We start from the raw sequence: 26,298 nt of genomic DNA, 5'->3' as shown, positions 1-26,298 counted from the left end.
ACTTTCAGTATTCAAAAGAAATATTGTCTTCTTTACTGAACTGTAATATTAAAACTTACTTCTAAACAATTTTTGTCATGCTGACAGCCAATACCTTCCCATGTTGGATGAAACACCCTTAGGTGAGGCTCTGTGATGGTCAGTCTTGAAACAGTATTGTTATTACTTAGGAGGTAATACATTTAATTGGCCGTCAATGAGATGAAAGATATACACTGTAATTCCTTAAAGTTACTTTATAGGTACAACGCATCCAAACGCTACACACCTATATGAAGCAGAGCCAAGTATTTTCAAAAGATAACCCCTTTTTTTTTTTTTAATTGCTCTAACAAGCAGCACTTGGTTGTGCTAACGGAGGATGACACCACCTTGTCTCTGGCAGAAAGGCAGATTAAGATGCATCCAGCCCCATCTCCAGCTCCTCCTCCAGCCATCGGTTTGCAGCCACCTTCACCCGTCAATAAACTGTTCGTGCGTCTGTGCTACAAACAGGGCTACTGAAATAACCAGGGTTTCAAGTGAATGGCCAGAGGAAAACAAAATCCCCCAAAAGGTAGAGAGTTACCGAGTGACAGCAGTGAGAGAGCAAAACAAGAGAGGCATGCCAGCTCCCCAGGTCAGGGCGGGGGAAATCTCTTAGGACGTTTCGGCCACTGAAGGAAAACGCATTGTGCAACTGCAATTTTGGTGATGAATTCTGCAATTTCACTACAGATGACAGTAACTTACTCTCCACAACCCCCCTAAAAAAATTCCCTGCTGTAGAATTCACCACTTACCAACAAGCCTTTGATCAATACCAAAGCAGGCAAAGCCGGAACCAGTGATCTCAAGGTAAAAGACTTTGTGTCCCACCAGTAATTGCTGAAAACATCTAATTTCCATCTTACACTATTTTTCCACAATATGCAGAAATAATGAATGCTCTCCATCCACACATGCATGTAAAACGTTTCAAAGACAGTTTTATAGCTGAGAGCCTGACGAGTAGCCTCTGACATTTAAATGCAATTTAGTTTTTTCAGGGTAAAAAATGAAGCTTCTACAGTTTTATGTTCAAAATAAATTTTACCAGTTAAAAACCTGATAAATAAAAAATGGATTTCTTAGCCAGAATTTCTTAGCCAGGTAGAAAGTACATTAAATCAGACCTTTAAGGGATACAGGCTGTTCCCAATTTTTGATCCTGTAGAGATATTCCAAATTTGCAAAAGGCAAAAATGGATGGTTCAGGTCTCAGAAATTTATCTGGCTTTAGTGAACAGTCACTCAGGAAGATTGCTGTGACTGTTTTCATTAATCTAAAAGGAAAAAATGAAGACATGATTTTTTTTTGTCATATTCAAGTTATTTGATAGAAGTTTCTCTGGTTAGCAATGAGGTGCAAAGCAAAATTTTAATCAACTTACTTAGAGGACAATATGATAGCAATTACTCATGCATGGTTGAATAAAGTAAGTTTTGTAGTCAGATGAGGACTACATCCTAAAATATCATACACAGTAGTATAAAAATGCTCAGAAAATCAGTCTGAAAAATAAGTAAAAGAAGGTAAAGGAGCTAAGCATGAATAAGGACGCTGGTTGTTTGGGCTCTTCCCAAGGCAGGTTTTTTTAATGACAGTATCATCCTGTTTTTGTCAGATCAGGTTAAAGTAAATCACATCAATAATTGCTTTGATTTTAGCAATAAAAAATTTTACTTGACTTCTTGATGCCTACTTCACAACTTTCTGTGACAAATTAATTTTAGACAGATAATAAGCATTAATTGGGACGTATTTAATCACAGTTTAATCTAATAGGCAACACAGACATGTCTTATTATCTCAACTTCCACCTGTCTTCAATTCTAAGTGTCCTATAAATATCTACTATCCAGTTTACATTGACATGGGGTTAGTTTTACAAGCTGGTTGAGAATCAGCTTAGGACTGTATGTAGGGAAAAAATGCGGATTCTGATTTTGAAGCAAAACTCATATTCTTGGACTACCTTTTTACTTTTTCCAAATTCAGTTTCTAGCTTTGAAAACTCAGCCTGGAAAACAGGCTTGGGTATTATGTCCAGTACAAAAGATGTGAAAATGAAATTCAGATCACTGTTCTGGTGATAAAGGGTGAGCACCATCAGCCCCTTCCATGGGTGCATTAGGGTTCTCTGTTTCATCTGACATTGTAAAACCTTGCTTTTTTTCACTAGACAAGACTAACACAGCCAAGTGTATGTTTAGGGACCAGTTCACTGTAACCCTGCTTTTCACGTAGTCAGATTAGTTCTCTTTTCAGCTCTGTTGAACCTCTACAAACCTCCACAAACACCTGAATAGCCTCAGCATCTCCAACCACACCATAGATGGGGTACGCACATGCTGCACGGCTAGAGACACAGAGGGGAAGTCTAAAGACAAGTGTTTCCCTGCTGAACCGAGCTCATGTTGTCTGAGCAGCCAAAAAATTACAGGTATCTTCTTGGTGGAGAAGGACCTGGCCAGCTGTGAAATCCTCGGACTTAGAAATCAATGCAAATTTTCCCATTGACTTTGGTGAGAACAGGGCTGCACTTAGAGCTCAACAACCTCATTTCAGCTTGTTTTTATTTCTCACTCAGCTTTTGCCCAGCTCTGGGCTCCAGTTGCATAATAAGTACCTGAAAGCTGTAAGTCTTCGACTAAAGGGTAGAGAAGATGTGTACTACCACTGTATGCATTATAACTGACTGGGAAGAATCTTAATACCCAGGCAAATGTGGGATTTTCTGTTTACTTTAAAGAAACAGCAACTTCGTTTGCAATTCTTTTCTTTAACATGATTTTTTTTTCCTGTTGGTTCAATCTTGTACACATACAGCCAGTGATCTTGCGAATAGCAATGTATACGAGTAATTGTCAGAATGTGTCAAGACCATACTGCCGACATAAATAAGTAGGTGCATATAGAAAAAAGGTCATTTGAGGGTAATGATACAACAGGAAATGCTGTCCCAAGTTTTAACATTCCAAATGTGTTGCAAAAAAAATAATAATCCTGGCCCAAAAAGTTAATTTCCCTGAATAAGACTCAGAATGCAGTAAAAGTGTTCAGGTTATTAATATTAATTAATCAATTAATACTATTATAATTAATTAATTACACAGTGCCTGGAGTCCTGGAAAGGGATCTTTATGTGTCTGAATAATAAGAAGATGACATTCTACTCCTGCAGCGCAGGAGGAATTTTAAAAGATCGCAACTTTTAAAATATTCTTAGCACTTTGATTCTTCTGCAGAATTAATCTTTAACATGCATTTGGTTTTGGCAGCCACAGGATGGCATTCACTGCTGTGCAGAGGGTCAGTGGAATGTAAGTAGAGCCTAGGAAGTGTAGTTTCCATCTGGGGAATGGGAATATTTAATAAAAATGATTAATATAAAATTTACTGCTTTCTACTGATGACAACCATTTATTCAAGAATGTAGTCTCAAAATCTTACCATGCACAGCCTTTAAGGTTTATGTTCTTGCTGTATGGACACCAAGGCTCTCAACAGATACTTATCTTGCCTGACTTCAGCAAGCTGGGACGTTCTAAAAATACGGAGCAGCAATTCCAGCTTGGGATACCAGCAACTGCATAAAGCACTTCAGTTTCACGTCCGTGGTTTATGGAGTCACAGTAGCTCTTTAATGGATTTATATAGGCTCATAATTTACTCTTTATTTTCACATTAGGGCAGTATACGGAGTAGGTGTTGACACATGGCATACCAACGGGAGGACAGCTGGACTGAATGAATGGCCGAGGTGACCAATAATTGGATTACAAATGTCAAAGAGCGTGGTTAAGAAGCCAGGTATATCAACCCACACATACTTGTCCCAGTTGTGAAATGAAAGTTAAGAGCATGGACAATCAGCTACAAGTAGTTACGATTTATAGAGTTGGGTTTGAAGTCAGCGACAACAGCATCCAATTAACTTCAGTAGAGATGTCTAACGCCACTGGTAAAAATACTGGATTTAGAGTGATGAGCAAGACTGTCAGACTGAGAGACAACCTAGTAATGCTATTAACCTTTGTGAGATTGCCCCGCCGATAATGTGATCCGGGGGACAATAAAACACTGCATGAGACAATACGCCAAATTTGGTAGTGCAGGACTGATATATGGGAGAAGAAGAAGAATTTTCCTGGATTCATTTTATGGGCCTCCAATTAGCCCTCAGTAGGTGAAGGGAGAGAAAGGGGGGAAGCAGAAGGAGTCCCTCTAATGAGTTGCTTTTTTGGTTTGTAGCAGAAGAGATTGAAAAAGGAAAGTTTTAGGAGCTGCTTTGCTTTTGAGATTGTCTCAGGAGGTGTTAAAGGGGCTGGGGACTTTGTTGGAAATAGCCATGAGAAAGCTCCTGATTTATGGCAGCTCTTGAACGGCACAAGTGCATCCTGTCACGATCAGTACAGGAGGCATGATCCCTTGGCACAGGGAGATCAGATATGTCAGCCCCATATGCTAATCCCCATGGTTAGATGCTGCGGTCAGGACCATGGATGCTCGCTCATGATGTGGAGCCCTGGCCAACACCATCTATACAGCTGTTGCTTCCTTTGAGAAATTGTATACAAAATATAAATATATTTGTTCTCCAAAAGTGCATCCAGGGTATTAAGAGCGTGTCTAATCCATGGATTACTGATCTGACAAAATATCTAAATCTTACTTACAGGCTCAGTGAGGCAAAGGCAGTTTGTCAATCAAGTGAAGTTTAAGATGCAATTCCTGTTTCGCTATGTAAGTCTGGTGAATGTGCGCTCAATAACCTTTAGAAAATAGAGCACGAATGTGTAGTTTATTCAGCTACTACTGTTAAGGCATCCAAGGGCTAGTGGAGCGTATTGCACACCCAGAGAAACCGGGACGGGGGGGAGGTTCTCAAGTTAGGAAGTTCTGAGGTAGCTCTCAGTACATGCTACAGCATGGAGGAGAGGGAAGGGACACCAAATTAGCCCTTCAAGAACTATTCGAGGTATGGAAAACACAGCCCACAGCTCCAAGTAGGGTAATTTGCTCTGTCAAGAAGCAGGATAAATGACTGCCTCCTGCTGAGCACCGTGCTGCAGTAGCAAGGATTTCTTTTGGGAACTCAGCAGCTCACTGGAAGTTGGGCGTCCCATCACAGTGTGATCCATCACCAGGCACCCTCCCGGTGCTGCAGAAAACCAAAATCTTTTGTATACTTCAGACTTCTTTTTATTAAAAAAGCCACAGCTTTCAACTGATACTTTCACAGTGAGAGTCGGATATTATGAGAATTAAATGCCTGAAGAGAAGACATTTGAAGCAAATATTATTTTACTTTTTAAAATGCTGTTCCTTGGCTGAGGTGCTACAGTTAAGACTGCACTCAGGCCCTATCTAGCAGTTTGCAACAAGAACTGTGAAAGATCCTTAACTGCTAATATACTTGGTAAATCCCAATGCAAAAAAGACAAAAAATGGGCTTTAGTATTCAATTTAATCCCACAAACATATGGTCAAAGCTACATGGAGAGAGTTTGTGCAAGTCCATTTGAACAACAAGGTTTTGGTGAGGTTGATAAGGACTATATGCAAGTGAACCTTATGTGTCAGTTAATATTTTTATTCCTTCTGCTATACATTATGGTCTTACTTTGAGACCAAGCTAAAGCACTTATCTCATTGCCTTCTGCATACCTCTCAGTCAACAGAGGCCATGCCATTTGGGTATACTTTGATGCATCACATAATAAAGCATCATCTCTGCTTAGCTAAAATGTGTAGTTTAAAACTTACTACATTTTAGACATTTTTTGAGTGCTTTTTAAACTGTGGTCATGTTTTTTTTTTTAAAAAAAAGTGTGGCAATATAAAACCAAATGTTTAAATTCTCCATGTTTTTTCCAATTAAGTCTTTAAAATATCTGTTTTGCCTTGAAGGTTAAGAACACATTTTTATTTATACAATACCTTAAAAGTTATCTGGAAGGAGAGTGGAAGGAAACAAGATCCACAGGGAAAAACAAATGTATTTGAGGCTATGACAGAAAGTATTAGGCTATTTGTTGATATCTTTAATAAAGATAACATGCTGGTCTTCGGAAAAGTCAAAGCCATAAATTGACAGACTGCTATTAGTAATATTTGTATTTTTTACTTTCCCAGGGAATGTGAGAAAAAATAATTCATCATTTTGATTCTGACATTTTTGCTCTCAATTATTCCTGTTAATCCTTGCTTTTGAATATTTAGAATATTCCTTGCCAAAGAAAGTATTATTTTTTGCCAAAACATAAAATGTACTTCAGAACTGCTATGATAACATTTTCAACATCTCTGTATCATGAGAGATTAGCAAACAGCAATATTACGTTTCAGAATGAGGATATTAATCTGTTTCCTGACAACTGAAATTTGTTAGGCTGGGAAAAGAAAATTCTTGCTTTTGAGGGCAGATTTCATAGCACTTGATGCTGCAGGGCCTTTGTACTTTTCTGTTTAAATAATATCTTCATAAAAAGCAAAAGAATTGTTTGGTCTCTGATTATTATCAAGCTGAAGTCAGATAAGAAAAGCATTAGGATTCTTATGTTCCATGATAATATATTTAGGGAGAAAAAAGGTGTCAAATACGCTTATTAAACTGATTCTCAAGCTGATTAGGGGTTTTCTTATCTCTAGGTGTCTAGTAAATACTTTAATTTGTGTCATGTTACAAATTATGCTGAATACTCCAATCTTATTTTAGCACATTTCACACAATGACGCACTTTTGCCATAACAAATTATTTTTAAAATAAAAAAATAAACATTTTTTTAAGACTACCATGTTTTGCATGACATTTTCCTACCCTTTGCAGTATGTCTTTTTTGCTCAAGCTGAATGTTGAAGGATTATGTGGTGGAGGGACAGGGTGGCAATCCGGGAATACAAAAGAACAGATAAAGAAGGAAAATAGATAATGTTGAAAGATAATACAGGCTATGGTGAGAAGACTGTAAGGGATGTGATGAGACGCAAAGAAAATGTTGTGTATTCAAGGTATACGAGGAAGAAGTGCACGGACTGGTGGGGGCAGCTTTGGGCAATGAAGAGTTTTCAGTACATCACCAGTACTGAAAATTTTGAGACCCTGGATAATAAGAGCATTAACAATGTGGAGACAAAAAATATATATAAAAAATCAGAGGAAGAAGCACTGACAAAACCCAGACTGTAGACTGACAGGATGACTCAAGGGAGTAGACCTCAAGCGTAAGGATGATCTTCACCATGATGGAGAAAGGAGAGCTGTAGGGAAGATAGCAAAATCTAATAGAACTTGCAAAAGGAAATGGTTGTTCCAGTTTTTCCCTTGCAGAGAGGCTGCCTGTAAACCAAAGGGCTCACAAGTGAAGATGATCTGGGGAAGGGACTGCTTAAGTTGTGGGTGTCCTGGGAACCATCTCCAGTGAGACTCCGTGTGCACTGAAACAGCTTGTGATCGAAGAGCACGTCTCAAACCACCCCGAAGTCCACTCAAGTCAAAGGAATTGGAGATTTAGTGTTGGGATCCCTACACGACCTATTGCAGGGTGGTTGGATTTGGTGCATATAAATGGTGGTGGCAGCAAGTGAAGTCACTGTGAAAATATCCCAGAATTAACTTTTTTTAGAGATAACAAGCATGAATTTCCTACAGCTGAGTACAGATCACCCTGGGAGAAAAGACAAATGGATGAAAAACTTGTTTATGGGCATGTTTCTAAATGATGGATTAATTCAAAGGCATACTAGGATTTCCTGTGCCCAGATACAGATGCAATTTATTCCTAAGTGAGGAAGAAGATGGTCCCCTGCCTTAAATGCAATGCTCAGCTCGGTCTTAGCCGGGAAGGCAGGAAACGGAGACCTCCACAAAATGTGTGTGTGCATGCATGTGTGTGCACTCAAACACTTACAGACATAAATTAACAGTCTGGCAGCTGATGGGTATTGCAAATACTACAGAAAACATGATATAGCACTAAAGCAGACATGCTTCAGATAACACAAAGGCTCTGTACATCTAAAATAGATTCAAATCATGTGAAAGATTTCCTACTGCTTCTGCAGAAGATTAAAACATTGGTACATTTGTAAAACAAATGTGAAGATTTAGGAAAGCAGCGTGCCCTTCACAAGGAGTCTTTGTCTCCCAAGCATAGAGCCTGGCAAAAGAGACACCCTGAAAGGGTATATCCGACCAATTTGGGCCTGGTAGGTGGGCTCAAGCCCATAAAAAAGAGAGCTACAGATCTTAAGAAACATACAATGAAGAAAAAACTTGTTAACCCTGAGCTAATCTGTGAGCTAATCCCTCAGCGAGAAACCAACATTAGACCAAACTCCTAAATCCTAACAGAAAAGAAGAACTTGGTAAAGATTAACCACAGAATTTGCCTACACAAGCTTAGCGTGAGGAATGATTTATAAAATGAGAAGGAAGACGATTAATATATCCCTCTCTGTTTCAACAGCATTTAACACATGGGTGCAGACCTAATTTTCAAACCACACAATAATGTTTGGTGTTTTAATAATACTTTTCCATCCCATTTGCATTGATCTAATGCTCTGCCATCTCATAGTTCTGCAAAGAGAGCAGAAGAAACAGGTGGTGGGTATATTTTAAATTGCTTTTCTTTAATGTGTTCACTCACCCATTTCCAGACATATCTGGGGAAACGCAGCCGTGGGCGCTGATGTCTAATTCTCTCATCCTGGGTATTATCAGGGATAACTTCAAGAAATCAATGCTGCTGAAGCCAGACTAAGCACACCACTCAGTGTAAGCAAAGGAACTCAACTAGCCCCCAGGATAATAAATAAGACTTTCCCCTCTCCACAGTGACATCACATATGTCTTCACATAGTGCTAGTTAACCAAAAGGTCACTTTCTTGCACTGCTTGACTTCACAACTGCATGATGCTAAGGCCAGTGAGATTTTAATTAGGTCCAGAGGGTCAAGGAAATGCCGATACACCTCTAGGCTCCCAGGAGATGCTCAGGACCTTGCAGGGTGGCAGCCCGCAGGCTGGATTTGCTTCCTGGCATAATTCCACCTTCTCTGTTATGCCTTTAAAAGAGGTGGAAAATGCCTGATAAGACAGCACTCGAAGCCTATACACTGAGTATCTCTTTCCATGCTTGCATGCGATGAGGTGCTTAAAGCCAAGACCTGCCCCTAGATTGCTGTGGGTCCACAAGGAAAATCCTAAAAAAGGCATTTGATGCCCAGCATGAAAAAGCCAAGAGTGCTGTGCTTTGCAGATTTTCATTTCTTCATTTCATGACCCAGCAGTTCAGGTCAGTGATTCATGAAATCTGTAAAACAAGCTCCCTCCCCTCTGCAAACTCCAGATACATGTAAATCATTCCTTAACTAAGGCAAAGCTCTAGGCAATCAGAAATGTGATTTTTCTAATGAGACACAACAACTGTAGTAGACAGCAGCGTGTGAACCAAAGCCCTAGCCCTGGACAACTCCGATCTTGCCACGCTCTTCAAAATATGAACCTAAATTAGCACTTTATGCTGGCTCAATTTTTAACCTAAATGGCTAATAGGTTTTTAAACATGGATCGTAATATCCATTGTTCCCTGCCCATTTCTAGCAGACTCGCTGTCTAGTGAAACATGATTTTGTGGAAAATATACTTGGGGCAGTATTCCACTGTAGATGGTGAATCTGTCGTCGTATATATTGATGAACTGGGAAAATCAAATCTCTTCCATGAGCTAAGGCATGACTAATTAATAAATGAGCTGTGCTTTTTTTATTTTAATACCCAAATAAATTAACACAAGCTTACAATACGTCTATAAAAGGTCTATAAACTATTTGACTCATTCTATAATTGTCAAGCATTCATAACAAAACGCCAAAGTTTTGCATATTGAGTTACGAAGATTTTTCATTTAGGAAGCTCATTAAACATAGAAAAGAGGACTGCTTTTCTTCATTACTATTGGTATCCTGAATCAATAGAATGAATTAACCAAACAAGTGTGAGATTTTTAATGCTGGGCTAAAATCCTGCCATGTAAGAACTTCCATACACTATCAGATTAGCTGGACGGCTTAAGCACTCTCCAAGAGAGGCCAGAATCAGAGATATGGATACAAATGATGCACTAATTGAGCTGTCAGTAGTGTGTTTATCCTTGACATCATCCTGGTGTTAACATTTTTAAGAGAAACAATCTAATCTTCAGAGACTTAAAAGAAGTAGATTAATAGTATCTAAAAAAATAAAGACTAAAATCAACCATAAGCACAAGGCAAAAAGCCAACAAAACATCCTCAGGGTTGACTTGAAGTCTACAAATTTTGTGGAAATGTCATAGACATTCTTTGCACATCCAGTCTCTGAAGGCTATTGGTATTTCACTGAATAACTGAAATGAGCTGAGGGTCACTGCTACTATTTGATATATGCGGATCCGTTCTTGCCCCTTGCCTTTGGTATATATTATGTCATCAGAGTCGTGTGTACATTTCCTATTGGCTACCTGAATTTAACACAGAATATTAAGGCATTTAAATACATAAGTCTTTTTTTTTTTTTTTAAATTCAAACTTCTTTTGCCCTATTATTATCATTTTATGAAGAGTTTTGTCTTATTTAATAAGAAAACAAAATTAAAATTCCACATGCATGAAGAAAAATGTTATTAAACTCAGTTTTCGCAATGCTTAGGCTTTGTCATCTGTGTTACTTCTCAAGTCGCTATTTAAAATAAAGGGACATCTGGGAGCTATTGAAATTTGCAATAATCAAAGAAAACAGAATAATCCATAAAAATGCCATGCCTTAATTATTTTGCAGTTTAAAATTCCTGTTCATACCTCTTGCACAGAGGCCACTCAGTTAACAACTGATCTAGTAATATTTTCAGTGATGCACTTGATAATTCTTCATCTTACCAGATCACATTAGTTAGAGACAATAGTCTAACCGAGGACACCACTTATCACTGCAGACAGATGAATCACACCAGGACTTTTCCCATATTTTGCTGTGTAAGACTTTCTGCCTGAATACTCATGAGAAGCAGTGTGCAATGTCATATGCAAATCTGTCTCTGAAAGAGAGTTTTAACCTCCGGTCATCTCCTGCCTTTGGAAAGTTGTTGGCTACTTCTGAAATTATCAACTTGATGGAAAAAAAAAATAATCAGGAGAGGAAGGGGGGCAAGTGCAGCCCATGCATCTCTAGAAAGCTGGTGTAGAATAACAACTCCCAAAGAACACAGGGTGCAGGATGGAAATCTGCAGCGTGGGATGAAGCGAGCTCAGCATGTGCCTTCTATGCCAGGAACTAGGATCTCTGCTAGATCCACCACCACACTGACCTGTCCCGCAGGCGGCTTCACCCTCTGCTGATGAACCCATGGAGAGGTAGTATGAGATGAACATGCTTTTGATTTGGTTTAGAACTGTTTATTTTCTTCCCTTTCTTTCCTTTTTTCCCTTTCTTTCCTTTTTTCCCTTTCTTTCCTTTTTTCCCTTTCTTTCCTTTTTTCCTTTGCTTTCTTCCCCCAACTTTGAAGTCGACATTCAAGTTCACCGTGTTGCCATTTGAAGCTGACATCATGAAACAGCTTTCATTGTCTTTTTTAGAAAGTTGACTCTACATACTTACTGTTCCACTAAAAATCCTTTCAGGTGTTCTTGAAATAATAAAAAATAGTTCTCTTATTTCCAGCAAGCACAGCCAGTAAAAATTTCTAAGCTTAAGCTGGAAATAAGAGGCTGTTTACCTATTTTTTTAATTTCCCTTGCAACATCTGATGGGCTTCAGTGTTAAAAAGGGAAAGGCATGTGCCTTTGGAGCCATTTAAACCTCAGACAAAATGTTCAATCAGACACACTGCCTCATTTTTACGCCATCACCAGCATGTCACCAAGAAAAAATGCCGCGTTCCTTGCCAAATGTGGGCAACGCTAAAGATCCATGAAACAAATGCTTACACAGATTCATAATCCAGGATTTAAGCTGTTCTGTAGAGTACTATTCAGCTACATAAACCCAATGAACTTCAGCTTTTGTACTTCTCCTGTAAAAATATACACGAGCATGTTGCCACACAGCTGCCTATATTCTTCAGAAAATGCTGCAGTTTCTCACAAAGGACCACCGACTTCAGGCATCACCACTAGCAAAGGCTACAGCCTAGCTGAATAGGCGTAAAAGCAAAACGAAGTTAAATCTGTTAAGTTCTTGCATGGGACATGCTGGAGAAAAAGAAGAGGATGGCAGAGAACACAGTGCCGGTCCAACGCTGAACCACCAGCGTGGTGTTTGTGGGAAGAACTGAGAGGCAGCGCTATTTTAAAATGCTACTTTTCAAGATTTTAAACCCCCTCTCTCTCCCCTGCACACTGTGGCCATAAAGTTTCCAGCAGCAATTCCCCCTGTGATATTCCAGACCAAATTCCAAGTGAAATGAAATGATAGTTCCTCCATCAAAATTCCCCTCACAGTTACAACTTCCCATTAAACGAGTGGAAATTCGAATTCTTTTTAGAAAGCTACAATTACAGCAGATTATTATGCTTCCCTCTAATTACTGCATATAAATACATACCATGTAACACAGTTTATTGTACCTTGTTAGTGTACTTACACTAAATAGCAACGAATATGCCTCATTCAGCCCATGTATTTTGACACTCACACCAGATTTACCAATTTATCTTCATTACAACCCCTTGCACTGTTACTGACATCCTTCTCAGAGCTACGCTCAAGCATCACAGCAGGAAGATTGATGAGGCTTGTATATACTGATTTGCGACAAAAGCAAGGCACTTGAGAGGCACCGCTACTACTCTGATAGCACTAAGTTGGCTAAAAATTAGCTGCACTAAGCCAACACTCTGCTCCCGCTTGTCCTCCTCATTAATTATGGTACATGACTTGGACCTTGAAAGGCTAAGGCTGTGGTAACAGCTTTTTTAAACCTATTTTCTTCAGCTGCTTTGTCACTCTTGAAGAGCTCTGAAGTGACCGGCAGGTCGAGGGAGATGATTCTCCCCCACTACTCCGCTCTCGTGAGACTCCACCTGGAGTGCTGCATTCAGCTCTGGGGCCCCCAGCATAAGGAGGACATGGACCTGTTGGAGCGAGTCCAGAGGAGGGCCACGAGTTGGGGTTGTTCAGCCTGGAGAAGAGAAGGCTCCAGGGAGACCTTCTAGCAGCCTTCCAGTACCTGAAGAGGACCTGCAAGAAAGCTGGAGAGGGACTTTTTACAAGGGCATGTAAAGATAGGACAGGGGGTAACCGCTTTAAGCTGAAAGAGGGTGGATTTAGATTAGATATAAGGAAGGAATTCTTCACCATGAGGGTGGTGAGGCACTGGAACAGGTTGCCCAGAGAATTTGTGGATGCCCCATCCCTGGAAGTGTTCAAGGCCAGGTTGAACAGGGCTTTGAGCAACCTGGTCTAGTGGAAGGTGTCCCTGCCCATGCCAGGAGGGTTGAACTAGATGATCTTTAAGGTCCCTTCCACCCCAAACAATTCTATGATTCTGTGATTCTATGATGATTCTGACCATGCTTATTTGCAACTATTTTCATTCTTTAGAGAGGCTTTGAATAGACAATTTTTCCATCATGACAAATGTTAAAAGATAATTTCTGAATGACTCTACAGTGGTAAATTTAAACATTGTTAGGAGGAACAGAGAGATACTGTGGATCCAATTTTCAAAACTAGCTAAATGACTTAGGATCCTGCACCACATGCACTCATCAAGGAGAGACTAAATAGCCTCAGCACTTTAAAAACACCAACTTATTATATACCGTTATCAAGAGGATGAAGAGGTCATCTCTCGCTACAGATAATTTATCCCTCCAATCATAAAGTTTCGAAGACTGTTGACAGAATTGCACACCGAAGCCTGTAACTCTTTTGGCTCATTCTTTTGCTAAATACAGGTCTTGCCCCAGAAATTCCCAGCGAACTGAACTCTCCAGCAATGGGTGCATTTTGCACAGGCTTTCTGTGTTGGAGGCGTAAGTAACCCAGCATCTGCAACAGGGCGTTCAGAAACCACTCAGGGTGAGAAAGCATGCACTCAGATCCATTCCCCAGGCTGAACGCACAAGTCAATGAGCTGTAGCCTGGATTCAACAATCCTTTCCCATCAAGCTGCACGTGTACACTGGAAAGCAAACCAGGAATTATTCATATTCTGGACGTCTCAAAATCAGCTGACACAACACAAGGATGCAGATCCTGCATGAAATGGTTTAATTTTTATGCTTATTATTGGACCTCCATCACTCCAGCAGCTGTTTGCATAAAATCACATAGCAAAATCACTAGAGTTTGTAAAGCTGTCAGACCAGGATTAGGAGGCATCTACAAAAAATGTGGGCAGAAAAAACAGCCAGACTACATTCTGTGTTTTTCCACAGCTCAAACTCCACTAATATTCTCCACTTCTAGCTTCTTCTTTTTAGTAAATTAGCATAATACAAGAGCAAATAGAGTTAAGTGTTAACATAGAAATTATTAGCAGACAACACATACCCAGAAGAAGGAAGTAAAAGAAGGAAAGAAGAGGATGATGTGTCCAGTTATTGAAGGAGAATAGAGACAGATCACCTGAAACCTGCAATTGCACCTCACTTGGAAATACATCGCTATTTTCATTTACTTGCAAAGTAAGCAGATGAGTCTCAGAATTACCTTTCTTGTTTCAGATGGATATTTAAATACCTCATCCCAACTACTGAATCTTTAAGAAAGTCTGTGAAATAAGACAAATGCTTTTGACTTGCTTCATGTGAGAAAGTAATGTAATCAAGTGGCAATTTTCCTCCCATTTCAGGCAGAACCATTCCATTAGTAAGAATCCACTAAAGTAAGAGACCATCCTGTATAAAATCCAGTGACATCCGATTTAAACCTAAGCAGAAAAATTCTACCTGATAACAAGCACTGAATAAAACCTGTAGCCTTGCAAGGCATTACAAATGTGTGAAAAAAAATTAAGCCCTCAACTTGGGAGGTGAAAAAAAATAGCATTGACAATGCCACAATCAATGAAAAATCTGGGAGGAGAAATACTTTTTTTTCTCTTCCCAAAAAGCCTGAAACAAAAAAACCCACTCCCCAAACAACATCACCAAAACAAACAAAAAATCTCAACTATTATAAAGGGGAGTCTATTTCTGACTTCTTCATGCATCTTTTAACTCAGGTTCTAGACACATTTCTGCATTCACTTTGGCACATATTCTTTGGTAAATGCAAGTTCTGTGACAGCAGCCTTGGGTACCGTTAAAAAAGTCACACCGACACTGGTCCATACATCCGAAGAAGATGATTAAAGGAGGAAGGAAGAAGAGATGCACGGCTGACCTGGGCTCAGTACTTACTTTGCAACAGACTTCTTGTTTACTTACAAGGGGAGTCACTTAGATTTACCTTTCCTAAAAAATTAAAAATCCTAAAAATTCACATCCAGTCCCCACTGATAATTCATGTTTCCTCAATATGGACAGGGACCACCACAGGCAGTGGTCTGGAGATGGGCAGTGGCACTACACACAATTACAATGACTAACGCCTGCCATCTTATTTCACCTCATTTTCCTAACAACTTTTGCAAAAGAGCTGGAGATACTGTATGAGAAATTGGCTCAGTAAGTACTGGCTGGTATGGGTATAGTGTCCCTGTCAAATTCAGGTAGGCAAAAGATAGGCTTATTAAAAATAATTAAAAAGTTGTATCTAGGAAAGGTCTGTCAATACCTCACACATGCACTGGGCAAAGGGGAGCAAGGGCTGCCAGGTCAAGCACTAATCAGAGCTTTTCAAAGGGAGCCAAGTTTGCTGTCTTTTATACCAGACTATGGGAAGGAGGGTATGAAACGAAGCCGGAAGGGAAATACTATACTACTGGGAGACCACGGCTGTCTTGGCAATTAAGGCCTCCCCAGGGGGTTAATTACACACAGTGACAGCCAGGCATTTTAGAAAACGTTTTCTGAGTGTGCCACAAGAATGAGCACGGCTTGGCCAGCCTGGCTCCAGATCCCCAGCAGCTTATTTCCCCTGATCCCCAGGAACGCGCCTCCCAGGAGGCGGCGATGCTCAATGTTTCATCAACAGCTCAAAGAGTCGATTTGGCCATCGGGGCCGTGTCCCCACCAGAGTCCGATTCCCTTTCCCGCACACTGTTCTCAGGTGGGTGTTACAACAGTGTGGTCCTCTCTCCACTTCTCCAGGTCACCCCACTCAGGTGTTTCTCTTCTCCGTAGCCTGCCCTCCACTTCACTCCCCATTCACAAGCCTTGGAGCACCCTATGACACCAGTTTCCCTCTAGTGCATCTTCAGTCCTCAAAATCTTGCAGATGGTTATTTTTTCAAATGAGATAAAATTCAGGGGAAGGAATATATTAACTTGTATTGATGACTAAAGCCTGATTCCTGTAAGTAATTATTTTTATTTTTGCTATTAATAGTAACACTTCCCCATCTGTATGGGAATCCTCTGACAAATGTGAATTTGGCATGTTTCATTGAGGTCTCCGAGGCAAACACATAAATGCAAAAGAGACTTACAGACCTAAGATTCTCATCAATAGATGTATTTCAAAATCAGTGCCAATTTCATTCAGTTTGCGATCTTCTCTGACAGTATAAACTGGAAAGCTTGCAGTTATTGGAACACATGATTACTTTACTAACTTTCCAACTTAATAAATCCTAAAAAGGGGAAAATCCTTTTATTTCCCTCCATTTATTTATAGCCTGGAATATGTAAGAATGGACAGTGAATTATCAAGAAAAAAACCCCCCAAACTTGTACAGTAATAAATTAACCCTTCTCTCCTATGTTCTGCACTTACTAAAATAATTTGGGATTTCTAACAAACAAAATTAACCATGGAATATGCAAAAGTATATTTTACTACATTTTGCTGCCAGATGATGATTGCATTGGGAACTATTTTGTCCAGATGTTTTTTAACTTGTATGGATTTGAAGAGAATACATAGTAGGAATGATTGATCGTGTGGGACAATATGGTCCTTTTTTATTTGTACCAACACAAATGAAGAATTCCTTAGTTCACAAATAGACAAGAAAACAGAGTCAAGAATCTTCTACCCAAAGGAAAAAAAAAACACAGCACGGTGTACAGCAATGTGAAAGAAAAGATGTGTAAAGCCAGTAGTTTACAAGTATACCACTCCATATCCAACATATGTGAGCTACCTATAAAGAAAAACATTCATCTAAGGGCCAAGGGAATGGTTTAGACACTCTTTTTAGAAGGCAATTTTTAACTTGAAAATTGTCGTTGATAGTCCCAATAAGTGAAAGCTAAAATATTAGTCATCGATTCTGATGATGCAGTGAATGTGAGCAAGGTCAAAGTTTGCTTTCATCCAAAAGAATAGTTTGTATGTTAGATGTGAGATTCAAAACTTTAAACATGTTTAACCTGAGAGTCTGAAAATCTTGGCAGGGTTGGGGTGATTCCACCAATTTAAAAACAAAAAATATTTTGCTCTGGATATTCTAAACTTCTGTCACAAATATAATTTAAAGGATACAATAAAAGATTTAACTGAAGCAGATTAGAGGTGGAAAACAAATGTTGTGCATATTTGTCCGATTTTTTCCTGTGCTTGTGAATTGCAATATGTATTATTTCTTCTGTATAATCAGGCAATTCCCAGCTTTGTGTGAGTCTGCATACATCAAGAGAAGGGAGAATACCACTCTCCTGGAACTGGAAGAAGTGATTTTAAACTACAAAAATCAGTTAACCTTTTAACATATATTTTCCACTTAATCTTACCTCCAAAAAATGCTCTGCTTGCTGTTCCCGATCCAATTTTCTTGACGTTGTTGTAATCAGACCTGTGAAAAAAGGATGATATTTGGTTGTCAATACCCGTTGAAAAATATATGTCTCTATCGACCAGAAGAAATAAATTCATTTTTCAAACACTCCAAGGGGAAAAATCTATTTGAAGTTATATCAGACACAGATTTCTTGACATCTGTCAAGCATTTTCTTTCTCAGTGCAGCCATTATGACTTTCTGACTAACAATGAAACTTTAAAGAAAAATGCTGTGAGAAAAGTAACTGAAAATCAGTTAGCTGTGTATCTACAGTTAACGTGCTACATTTATTACAGTGAATAAAAAAAACTTACCAAAGAATCGCTATTTGTCTTGTGGTTAAGTGCTTCACTGCATCATTTGCATTTGACTGAAATCCTTCCATAAAAAACCTCATTAAAGATTTCAGAGTTCTCAAACAATTAATGGGATAGGATGCTGATTACTTCCACATCAAGAATACTTGACAAAGAAGGTTATTTCTGTAATAACCACTTGTATACATAATGATTTCCAAATGTAATCATTCTAATGCATTAAAGGTTTTGTACTACAATTTCATCAATTTGTTCCATGCTCAAATTGAGTCTTTAAAATAAAGTACCCTTTTACACGAGGATGATCAAGATACCTTTTTTTTTAAGCAATGTACTTTCACAAATGATTAACCTCTTGTGAGATTTATAGGAAGAAAAGAAAATGAAACACTTCCAAAGTTCCCTCAAGAAAAGCGATGCATATCTTCTATGAACATATCTTAGTTTTTTATTTTGTTCTCACTGGACATTGAAAGGGCAGATTTGAGTTTTCCCTCATACAAAACATTTCTTTGAATAGGAAAATACATCGTGTGCTTGTTTTGTGATAGAATCTGATGAGCGTAAAGGGACCAACTTTTACTAGAGATAAAGCTGGTTTTGGAGACAATGCCAGCTGGCAAAGTCATTCTCAAGAATTCCTTGTCTCTAAGATTACCAAGGAAGACAAGAAAATAAATACTCCCTGGATTACCTATTATACTTATTTATTTAATCAGACCAGCCAAACATCTAAACAGAAATCCATGATGACCCTAAATTCTTCAAAAAAACCATCAGCAATATCTTACATCTACATAACACCTCTAGTCCCAGAAGGCTACAGCTACAGCTCCTCATACACACCTTCTCCTTGGAGGAATCACTTTACCTATTTTAGTGAGGAGGGGGGAAATATTACTTGAAGTAACGGGATGAAATGAACAATGGAAAGTACACTCTGCTTCCAACATTTCTGACTCCTTACAAGATCTATTAGACCACAGAAGTGACACCCAAGGGGAGGTCACAGAAACCAGAGTGGATCATTACAATTACATGGAAGAACGTGGTGCTGGCAAAAGGCTGAAACACCAAAACAATTGGTATTGCCTGCATCAAGCGATTGTAAGTATTCAAAACAGCTACACCATATGGGAGACATCTACTCACTGAATGAGTTTGAACAGACATGACAGCGTGGATGACAAATTGGTGTCATTCACACAAGATCCCCCCATGTCTAGAGAGAACGCAAAGATACAGGGAAGAAGTTCCTAATTATGAAAGAAGTTCAGCCCCAATAAATTGATAAAGTAAAAAATTCAAATTTGAAATATCCCTGTTCATCACATGCATGGTCATTATGGATATTTATCAAGCACAACCCAACCACAGTAAAGAATATGATCATTTTTATATCATCTTCCACTTCCTTCCTTCCTAATGTGTTTCTTAAACGAGAAAGGTCTAGCTGTATATTATAGGTCTCTGTCCTCGTTGTCTTCTTCATATTGCAATTCACATTCCTTTTGAAGACCAAGAGCGAACATCTGAAATTGAATACCACTAAGGTCAGAGTGAATAGTATGTGTCTTTAATTGGTAAAACTAAAACTACTACTTCTCCTCCTCCTACTATTCATCCTCCTCACAAAACTACTGTTAATCACTAAAGGGTTTTTTTCAGTTTTCCTTTTTTCAGTGTAGAGCCTTTTGGACTGCAATAATGGTCATAGTGCCTTCAGACATGAGTTTCCTTCTAAAAGAGATATATGAACATACAGCAAGTCTCTGTGACAGAACTGCCTATGTTTTCAGTGTAGCAAATCTTAACAGACTTAGCACCCAGACTTAACAGCTGGTCCTAAAGGGCAGGTAACCAAACCATCACCATCAGTTCTGCAGACCTGATCCTGAAGTATGGTGCTAACACAGCTAATTGTTTTTGCTTTAAAGACAGCTCTACAAGTAACTGCCGGTTCTGGGCAGTTTCATTAGGTTGTTACAATCCTCTATAGAAATAATTGGTCATTTGTGTGTACAGTCATGAGGCCTCTAGATTCCACTCCTGTTCTCTGAGGAACATTCCCATCCGACACTCATGTTGGCCCCACTGCAGTCTCCTGGCTGCTCACTTCCACATACATTCCTGAAATCATGGACAGATCACACTACACAACATCACTGTTTAAAATGTGACTACACATAAAGTCACGTCTCAACTACTTGATGTTAATATTTATTTAATTATGGTCACGTATTAGTATGCATGTGAATCTGGTCCTTTCAGATTATAAAACTGTATTTCACGGAATTCTGTTTAAGATCAATCATCAAAACTGAAAAAAAGAAATATATTCCAGTTATGTCTACGACTACCCACAGCTCTACCACTCCAGTCTCAAAGAAATTAATTTCATGGGTTTTATGAAAACCTTGCTGTGTTCCTCCCCCCTGTATTCAGTACTCCATGCCACAGATACATAATAATAGTAATATTTAGCAGGATGTAGAACTTTATTTCCAAGATACAGGGGCAGCTGAGAGAAACTTGGCTTTGCACAAGAGAATATATCCCAGGTTTAATTCTTCTCTAACTGTATTAAATTGTCATACTCTGTTATGGCGCAAAGGCATTCTCTAAAGAAAATAACTCACAGTGAAAAATAAACCCAAAGAAATTATGTTAGGCTGCACTGTTGGTTATGATATAAAATCACAAGGGGACAATGATAAAAAATGACCTTTCTTTTTTCCCATCTTCAATATGTGCCATAGCTCTTCTAGACACAGCCATCTGGACAACTGTCCAAAGCCAGCTGGGAAATATAAAACGCATTTCTCACAAAATAGTTAAAACCCCTAACAAGCTTCAAAAGTCATAGCACACCTCTCAAAAGGTTTCTCTCAAATTTCCAGGTCCTGCTAAGGGCAGGAGATATTTGTAACTGTGATGATTCTTTAAGAACAGCTATGAAAGTGAAGAGGAACACTGGATCTGATAGAAAAGTTATTTACAATAAAACCATCAGCTGACAAGTAAGGTTATGTGATTCTGTTCCCAGCATTTCATACTTTTCTTTGACTTTCTGAGTTAAAACATCTCTCTGTGCATCCTGGCACATCTGTTCCTCAAGCCATATAAATGAACTGTTTTGTGAAACTCCAAAACATTGCTTGACCTAATATTTCAGCTTGGAGATGACTATATGCTCTTATATAACTTGCTTTTCTACAATACTTGTTACTTTTGCTATTGGAGTCCTTTTCCACCCTAATAAATGAAAAATTACTGTTCTCCTCCCGTTACAGAGTTCGGAAATGCTGGAAGGTGAATAAGCTCACCCCACACAACATGTCCCATTATACTGCAGGACATGGCTACAAGTCCCAGCTGACACCAACGGGGAAACATTCTTCCAACACCTCGCTGTACACTGGATAGAATCATCAACCTCTCCTGCATCATTCCCCTCTAAAAGGAAACTCAGCATGTGGATAGAGAAGAAATAACAATGTCCTTCACCTCATCACCTTATAATCTGGATGGGAGAACCAGAGATTTGGGGTGGGCAACAAGGCAGACCTGCCTTACAGCTTAGGTGCAGCCATAGTGACACAGAAGAAAGAACAGGACCAAGACTAAGAAATCCTGACACTTTATCCAATACATCAGCATATACATTCTTCAGCCAATGCATCATCTTGGAAACTAAACACCAGTTATTAGAGCTCAGATGTGTGATCAAGACATTTGAGCAACACTTAGCACTAATGCTTGGGATAATGCTTTTAGCACATCACAGATGCAAAGTGAGAAAAAGAAAGAAGTTCAGTGAAAGACATCAAAACCCACATGAGATACTTTGCATTTGCAATGAATGAAGCATGCAGTTACCAGAGTGCAAATGAGAAAACGTAACTTATTAGCAAACGGCAACTTGATCATAGATCTCACATCTTAGAATTAATACCAGGTAAGTGTGTGGGTGCATGTGTGTGTGTGTCCAGATGATTGAAGATGACATAAAATCAGGAATAGCTATGAATTCATCAGTATGACTAATGTTTTATAATATTTTTTTGTAGAAAACTGCATCGTTATTAATAATAAAGCCAGCAGATCTGAAAGAGAGAGCAGCAGCTTGTTGGTTCTATTGTGTCAGCTAAGGTATGCTTTGTTATTCAAAAGTGGTATAATGTTCTGTCTCAAACTGAGTCTTTTGTGATACACTGTATTTTTTTGAACAATAGCTCTTCTCGGATGCTTAAACATGTGGCTAGGCTAAATGTCGATATCTGAGGAATACCCAATAGTACACACTGCTCTCTGATGATATGTAGATAATAGGCTCAATCTAGTGCAATTCCACTGCAATCAAAGAAGCTCTTAAATTTATGATAGCTAAGAATCTCTCTTAAATGAATGTAATCTTTGCATTTTTATTTTTAGCCAAGAATACATGAAAAAGCACAGAAAATATTATTAACTTATTTAACATAAACAAAGCAAGGCAAATGAATTTATATTCAAATGCAATTTGAAGCCAACATCTTTCACTTCTAAAAGTTCTGTATTTCCATTTGCATATCCAAATTATTCCTTCCTCAGGAGGTTGTGATACTGCCATGTAATCCTACCAGAGCTCCAAAATTTCATTTGAATTCTGACAGTTTTGCCAATCTTTATCAAAGTTTGTTTTGTACATTACTGGAAATATAAATATGTTTTATAGGATGGCTTAAAGCTATCAGAGATACTTATGTTCATGGATATTTTTATTATTAACTTGACAAGAAATGTGGGATAATATGCAAACAAGGTGAGAATCTTGAGAAATGCAGAGTAAAGGCAAATAGTGGCTCTTCAAATCTTAGGTGAATTTGATGCTGATCAGAGTGAAGGTGAAAATCGAAGACGGGGAAAATAACGCCAAAACTGCACTAGCTCAAATTGCCATCTGAGGATCCTGTACTTATTGGACAACAATATTTTATAAATTCCATAAATTATCAACTAGTCAGCCAGGGTAGATTATGTACATAAGCCTTAATTTATATGCTGGAAAAGTTAAGGATTTGTTTTTGTTTTCTAAACGCTTTCTGTTCTGGAAAACTCAAGGCATTCGCTATCTCTGTTCTTGCATTCAGAAAGGTGAGGGCACCTGGACAAACGTGAACCTGCCTTCTAACTCTGCCTTCAATGCTTTAATTAGAGCAGCCAATTGCCAATTAGGATTTTCCAGCTGAATAATCCACGCTTTGTCTTCAGTTAGCGCTCTTACTTCACAGAAGGGTCCTCATGCAAATAAAACCGCTGCGTGTCTGTGTGTGCTTAAATTGATGGACCATGCTATACAAATACATACATACATACTGTATATTATTTGAGTATGTATATGTACGTGTGTGACATTTTACATATACCCAATGAGGTGAATGTTAAAAATTATCCTAAAATATACATATTTACAGAGGTATATTTAGCTCCGAGGTTTACCAATGTTCATTCTTTCAATATACATGCATTATTTGAAATATTTATGTTAGAAACAAGTTAATCCATGGACTTAGAGAGCCACAGAAGAAAAATTCACCAAGGGCTGTTAAATGCAAAGGCTACGGCAGAGGAAATTTCTAAGCACTGGATAGCTTGAACAATAGTACACAGAGGGAAACATTGCTGTGGGTTTGCTTCTTCTGATGCTTATTCTCTAGGCATCCCAATCAGCCCACGGCTGTAGGTGTGATAGTGAACTAAACTGACCTTTGGCTTAGAAAAAATTCACATATTTTTCAATACTATGGCACTTCGCAACCAAAAACCAGTTTGCCACAGGCTATTTTCTAACACAGATTGAATTTCCCTAATATGGCTATGAAGCCAAGGAGAGTTCAATAGCCTTCTCCTTATGAAATTAGATTATTTTCCTTCAACCTGTGGATGGATAACCTTACCTGAGCTGTTTCCTGAAGTACTGCTTAAAAGATAACAGAATCTGGTATGGAAAGACAGCATATTTTACTGCTGTCTCTCAAAGTCTTGCAAACTTTATGGTATAAAAATAATTTTTTTAAAAAATGAAAATTTTAGAGAACTCTTCCTTAATAATTTCTCATTTCCAAGCTTGGTTTAGATGAAATATGAAAAGAGTATATGACAGGTAACAAGCAGTCTAAGTAAAAGAAGCCCAATACGTTCCTCTGTTTTAAGTCAAAAGCTGAGTGTCTTCACTGAGATAGGAAGGTGAGTAGGAAAGCAACGTCTTCCCCTTCCCCAGCAAAAGACTTAACATGATACAATTTACTGCATGTTTTACTGTCCATTATTAAATCATCTTTTTTTTTTCCTGCTATGCATATTCATAAAAAACATTTCATTAAAAAAATACAAGTATGGGATGGGTTAGAAGTATGACTAGGGACTTCAGGTTATTATGCAGGTTTTGATTGAAACCTCAGAATATATTGCCTGACTGCAAGTCATAGCAGTATATGCTTTACACCCTCTCCACTTGCAGTGTCAGGGTCTTCAAACAGGACAGTCAGGCAGCACAGGACCATATATGTCAGGGCTTATACATCACACCCACACAGAGATGGTCTGGATGGATTAGCTGAGGTCTCGTCTCAAAAATTTCTAGTCCCTGGTTGCTGGGGGAAACTTTCTCCTCATTAAGATACAGATCCTCATCTTCAAAGAAAACAATTTTGATATGGAAACAAGAATATAAAATGAGAGAGCTTTCTCCGCAGAGTGCTTGTGCCCCACGAGATGCTCTGAACATCCTGCAACACTGATGCTGTCTTGTCACAGTCCAAAGCAGATGCGGCTCCCAATCTGCCTTTCTCAAATACTGTAAAGAACAAGGATACAGAAAGAAAACCAAATGAAGATATAAAAGGAAATGTTCTGTAGAGTTACCCTTGAAAGCTCTGCTTGGGGAGAAAAATGCCTTGGGATTGTTTGCTGAAAATATGGGCCTTTTAACCCAACCAGTTAAACAGACAAAAGGAATAAGTAAAACAAACACTGCTTTTCCAAAAATGTTCCATAAATTCAGCGACTGGTTATACTCACTGCTCGTTCACCACAGCCCCTAGGCTGAATTTGCAGAAATTCATATGGGAATGTATGGGTTTACTGATGAGTTTACTAGAAATCTCAAACATTTATTAACAGTACACACAAAGGTATGAACACAGCCTTTCCATACATATACTGAACACAGAAAAAAAGCACACATCTATGGAGAAAGACAGTCATCAGCTTTCAACTGTCCTGCTACTCTTTGGAAGTAAATTTAGGACTTCAGACGGAAAAAAAGGGGCAGCCACAATAAATAGCATTAGGATTTTCCACCATATATTCAGGAAAGTAAAACTATTGTGTATTCCTAACCACAGCAATGTCGGCATAAATAGCAATAACCAGGGTAATTTTATTACCCACAGTCAGTGAGAGGCGTTGTAAACACTCTAACAGCACATTCATCTCCTGCAATAAATTAGGGATCGACAAAATGAAATTGAATTTCAAAGATAAATGATAGAAAACTATGTACATTTTACTTGGAAATGTAAACAAACATATCATTTTATATAATTACACATGTAAACCTCTAATTTAGAAAGACTGTATTCTGATCTAAATGAATGATATTTCATTGAACAAGAAAGACAACCCACTAGACGAGCCCGTGCAATTACGTGGAGGACCGCTGCCTTATTGTTTTTCCTGAGGTGACAATGAGAGTGAAACGACCTCTTTGAAACAAGCCGGGTATAAAAAATGATTGCTTTTAAAAACAGTTATGTTTTTGAATGTGTGGTTATGTCTGAAAAAAAAAGTAAAGAAGAAGCAAAAGCAAAACCTTTTTATACGTCTTTGGTTGTCCCTTCTGTCTCTTGCTAGAGTTCGTTAGCTTATTGCTGAAAATACCACAACTCTGCACAAAATGCACAGCAAACATTTACTTCAATGAAGAATTTAGATTATGCTTTCCTTTAAAGGCAGATTCTGGCTTTTTTTGTTCTTAGAATCTGTTTAAAATGACAATATGGTGTGCCAGTCTGTTCAGCCTGGTGGAACAGGGGACTCAG

General features: G+C 38.6%; 1 protein-coding gene across 2 annotated transcripts in view; it reads right to left on the bottom strand.

Annotated features, from left to right (window-relative positions):
* FAT3 (FAT atypical cadherin 3) overlaps positions 1–26,298 on the bottom strand; it is a 323,651-nt gene that overhangs the window by 115,292 nt on the left and 182,061 nt on the right. For both annotated transcript variants that reach the window (XM_059827150.1, XM_059827219.1), the window contains exon 3: positions 17,850–17,911. In XM_059827150.1, the coding sequence (XP_059683133.1) occupies positions 17,850–17,911 (62 nt within the window). The remainder of the gene's footprint in view (positions 1–17,849; positions 17,912–26,298) is intronic.

This window comes from Gavia stellata, chromosome 1 (assembly GCF_030936135.1).
Source record: "Gavia stellata isolate bGavSte3 chromosome 1, bGavSte3.hap2, whole genome shotgun sequence".
In the NCBI taxonomy this organism is placed as follows: Eukaryota; Metazoa; Chordata; class Aves; order Gaviiformes; family Gaviidae; genus Gavia; species Gavia stellata.
The sequence above is the reverse complement of the archived record's forward strand: the minus strand, read 5'-3'. Positions and strand labels throughout refer to the sequence as shown.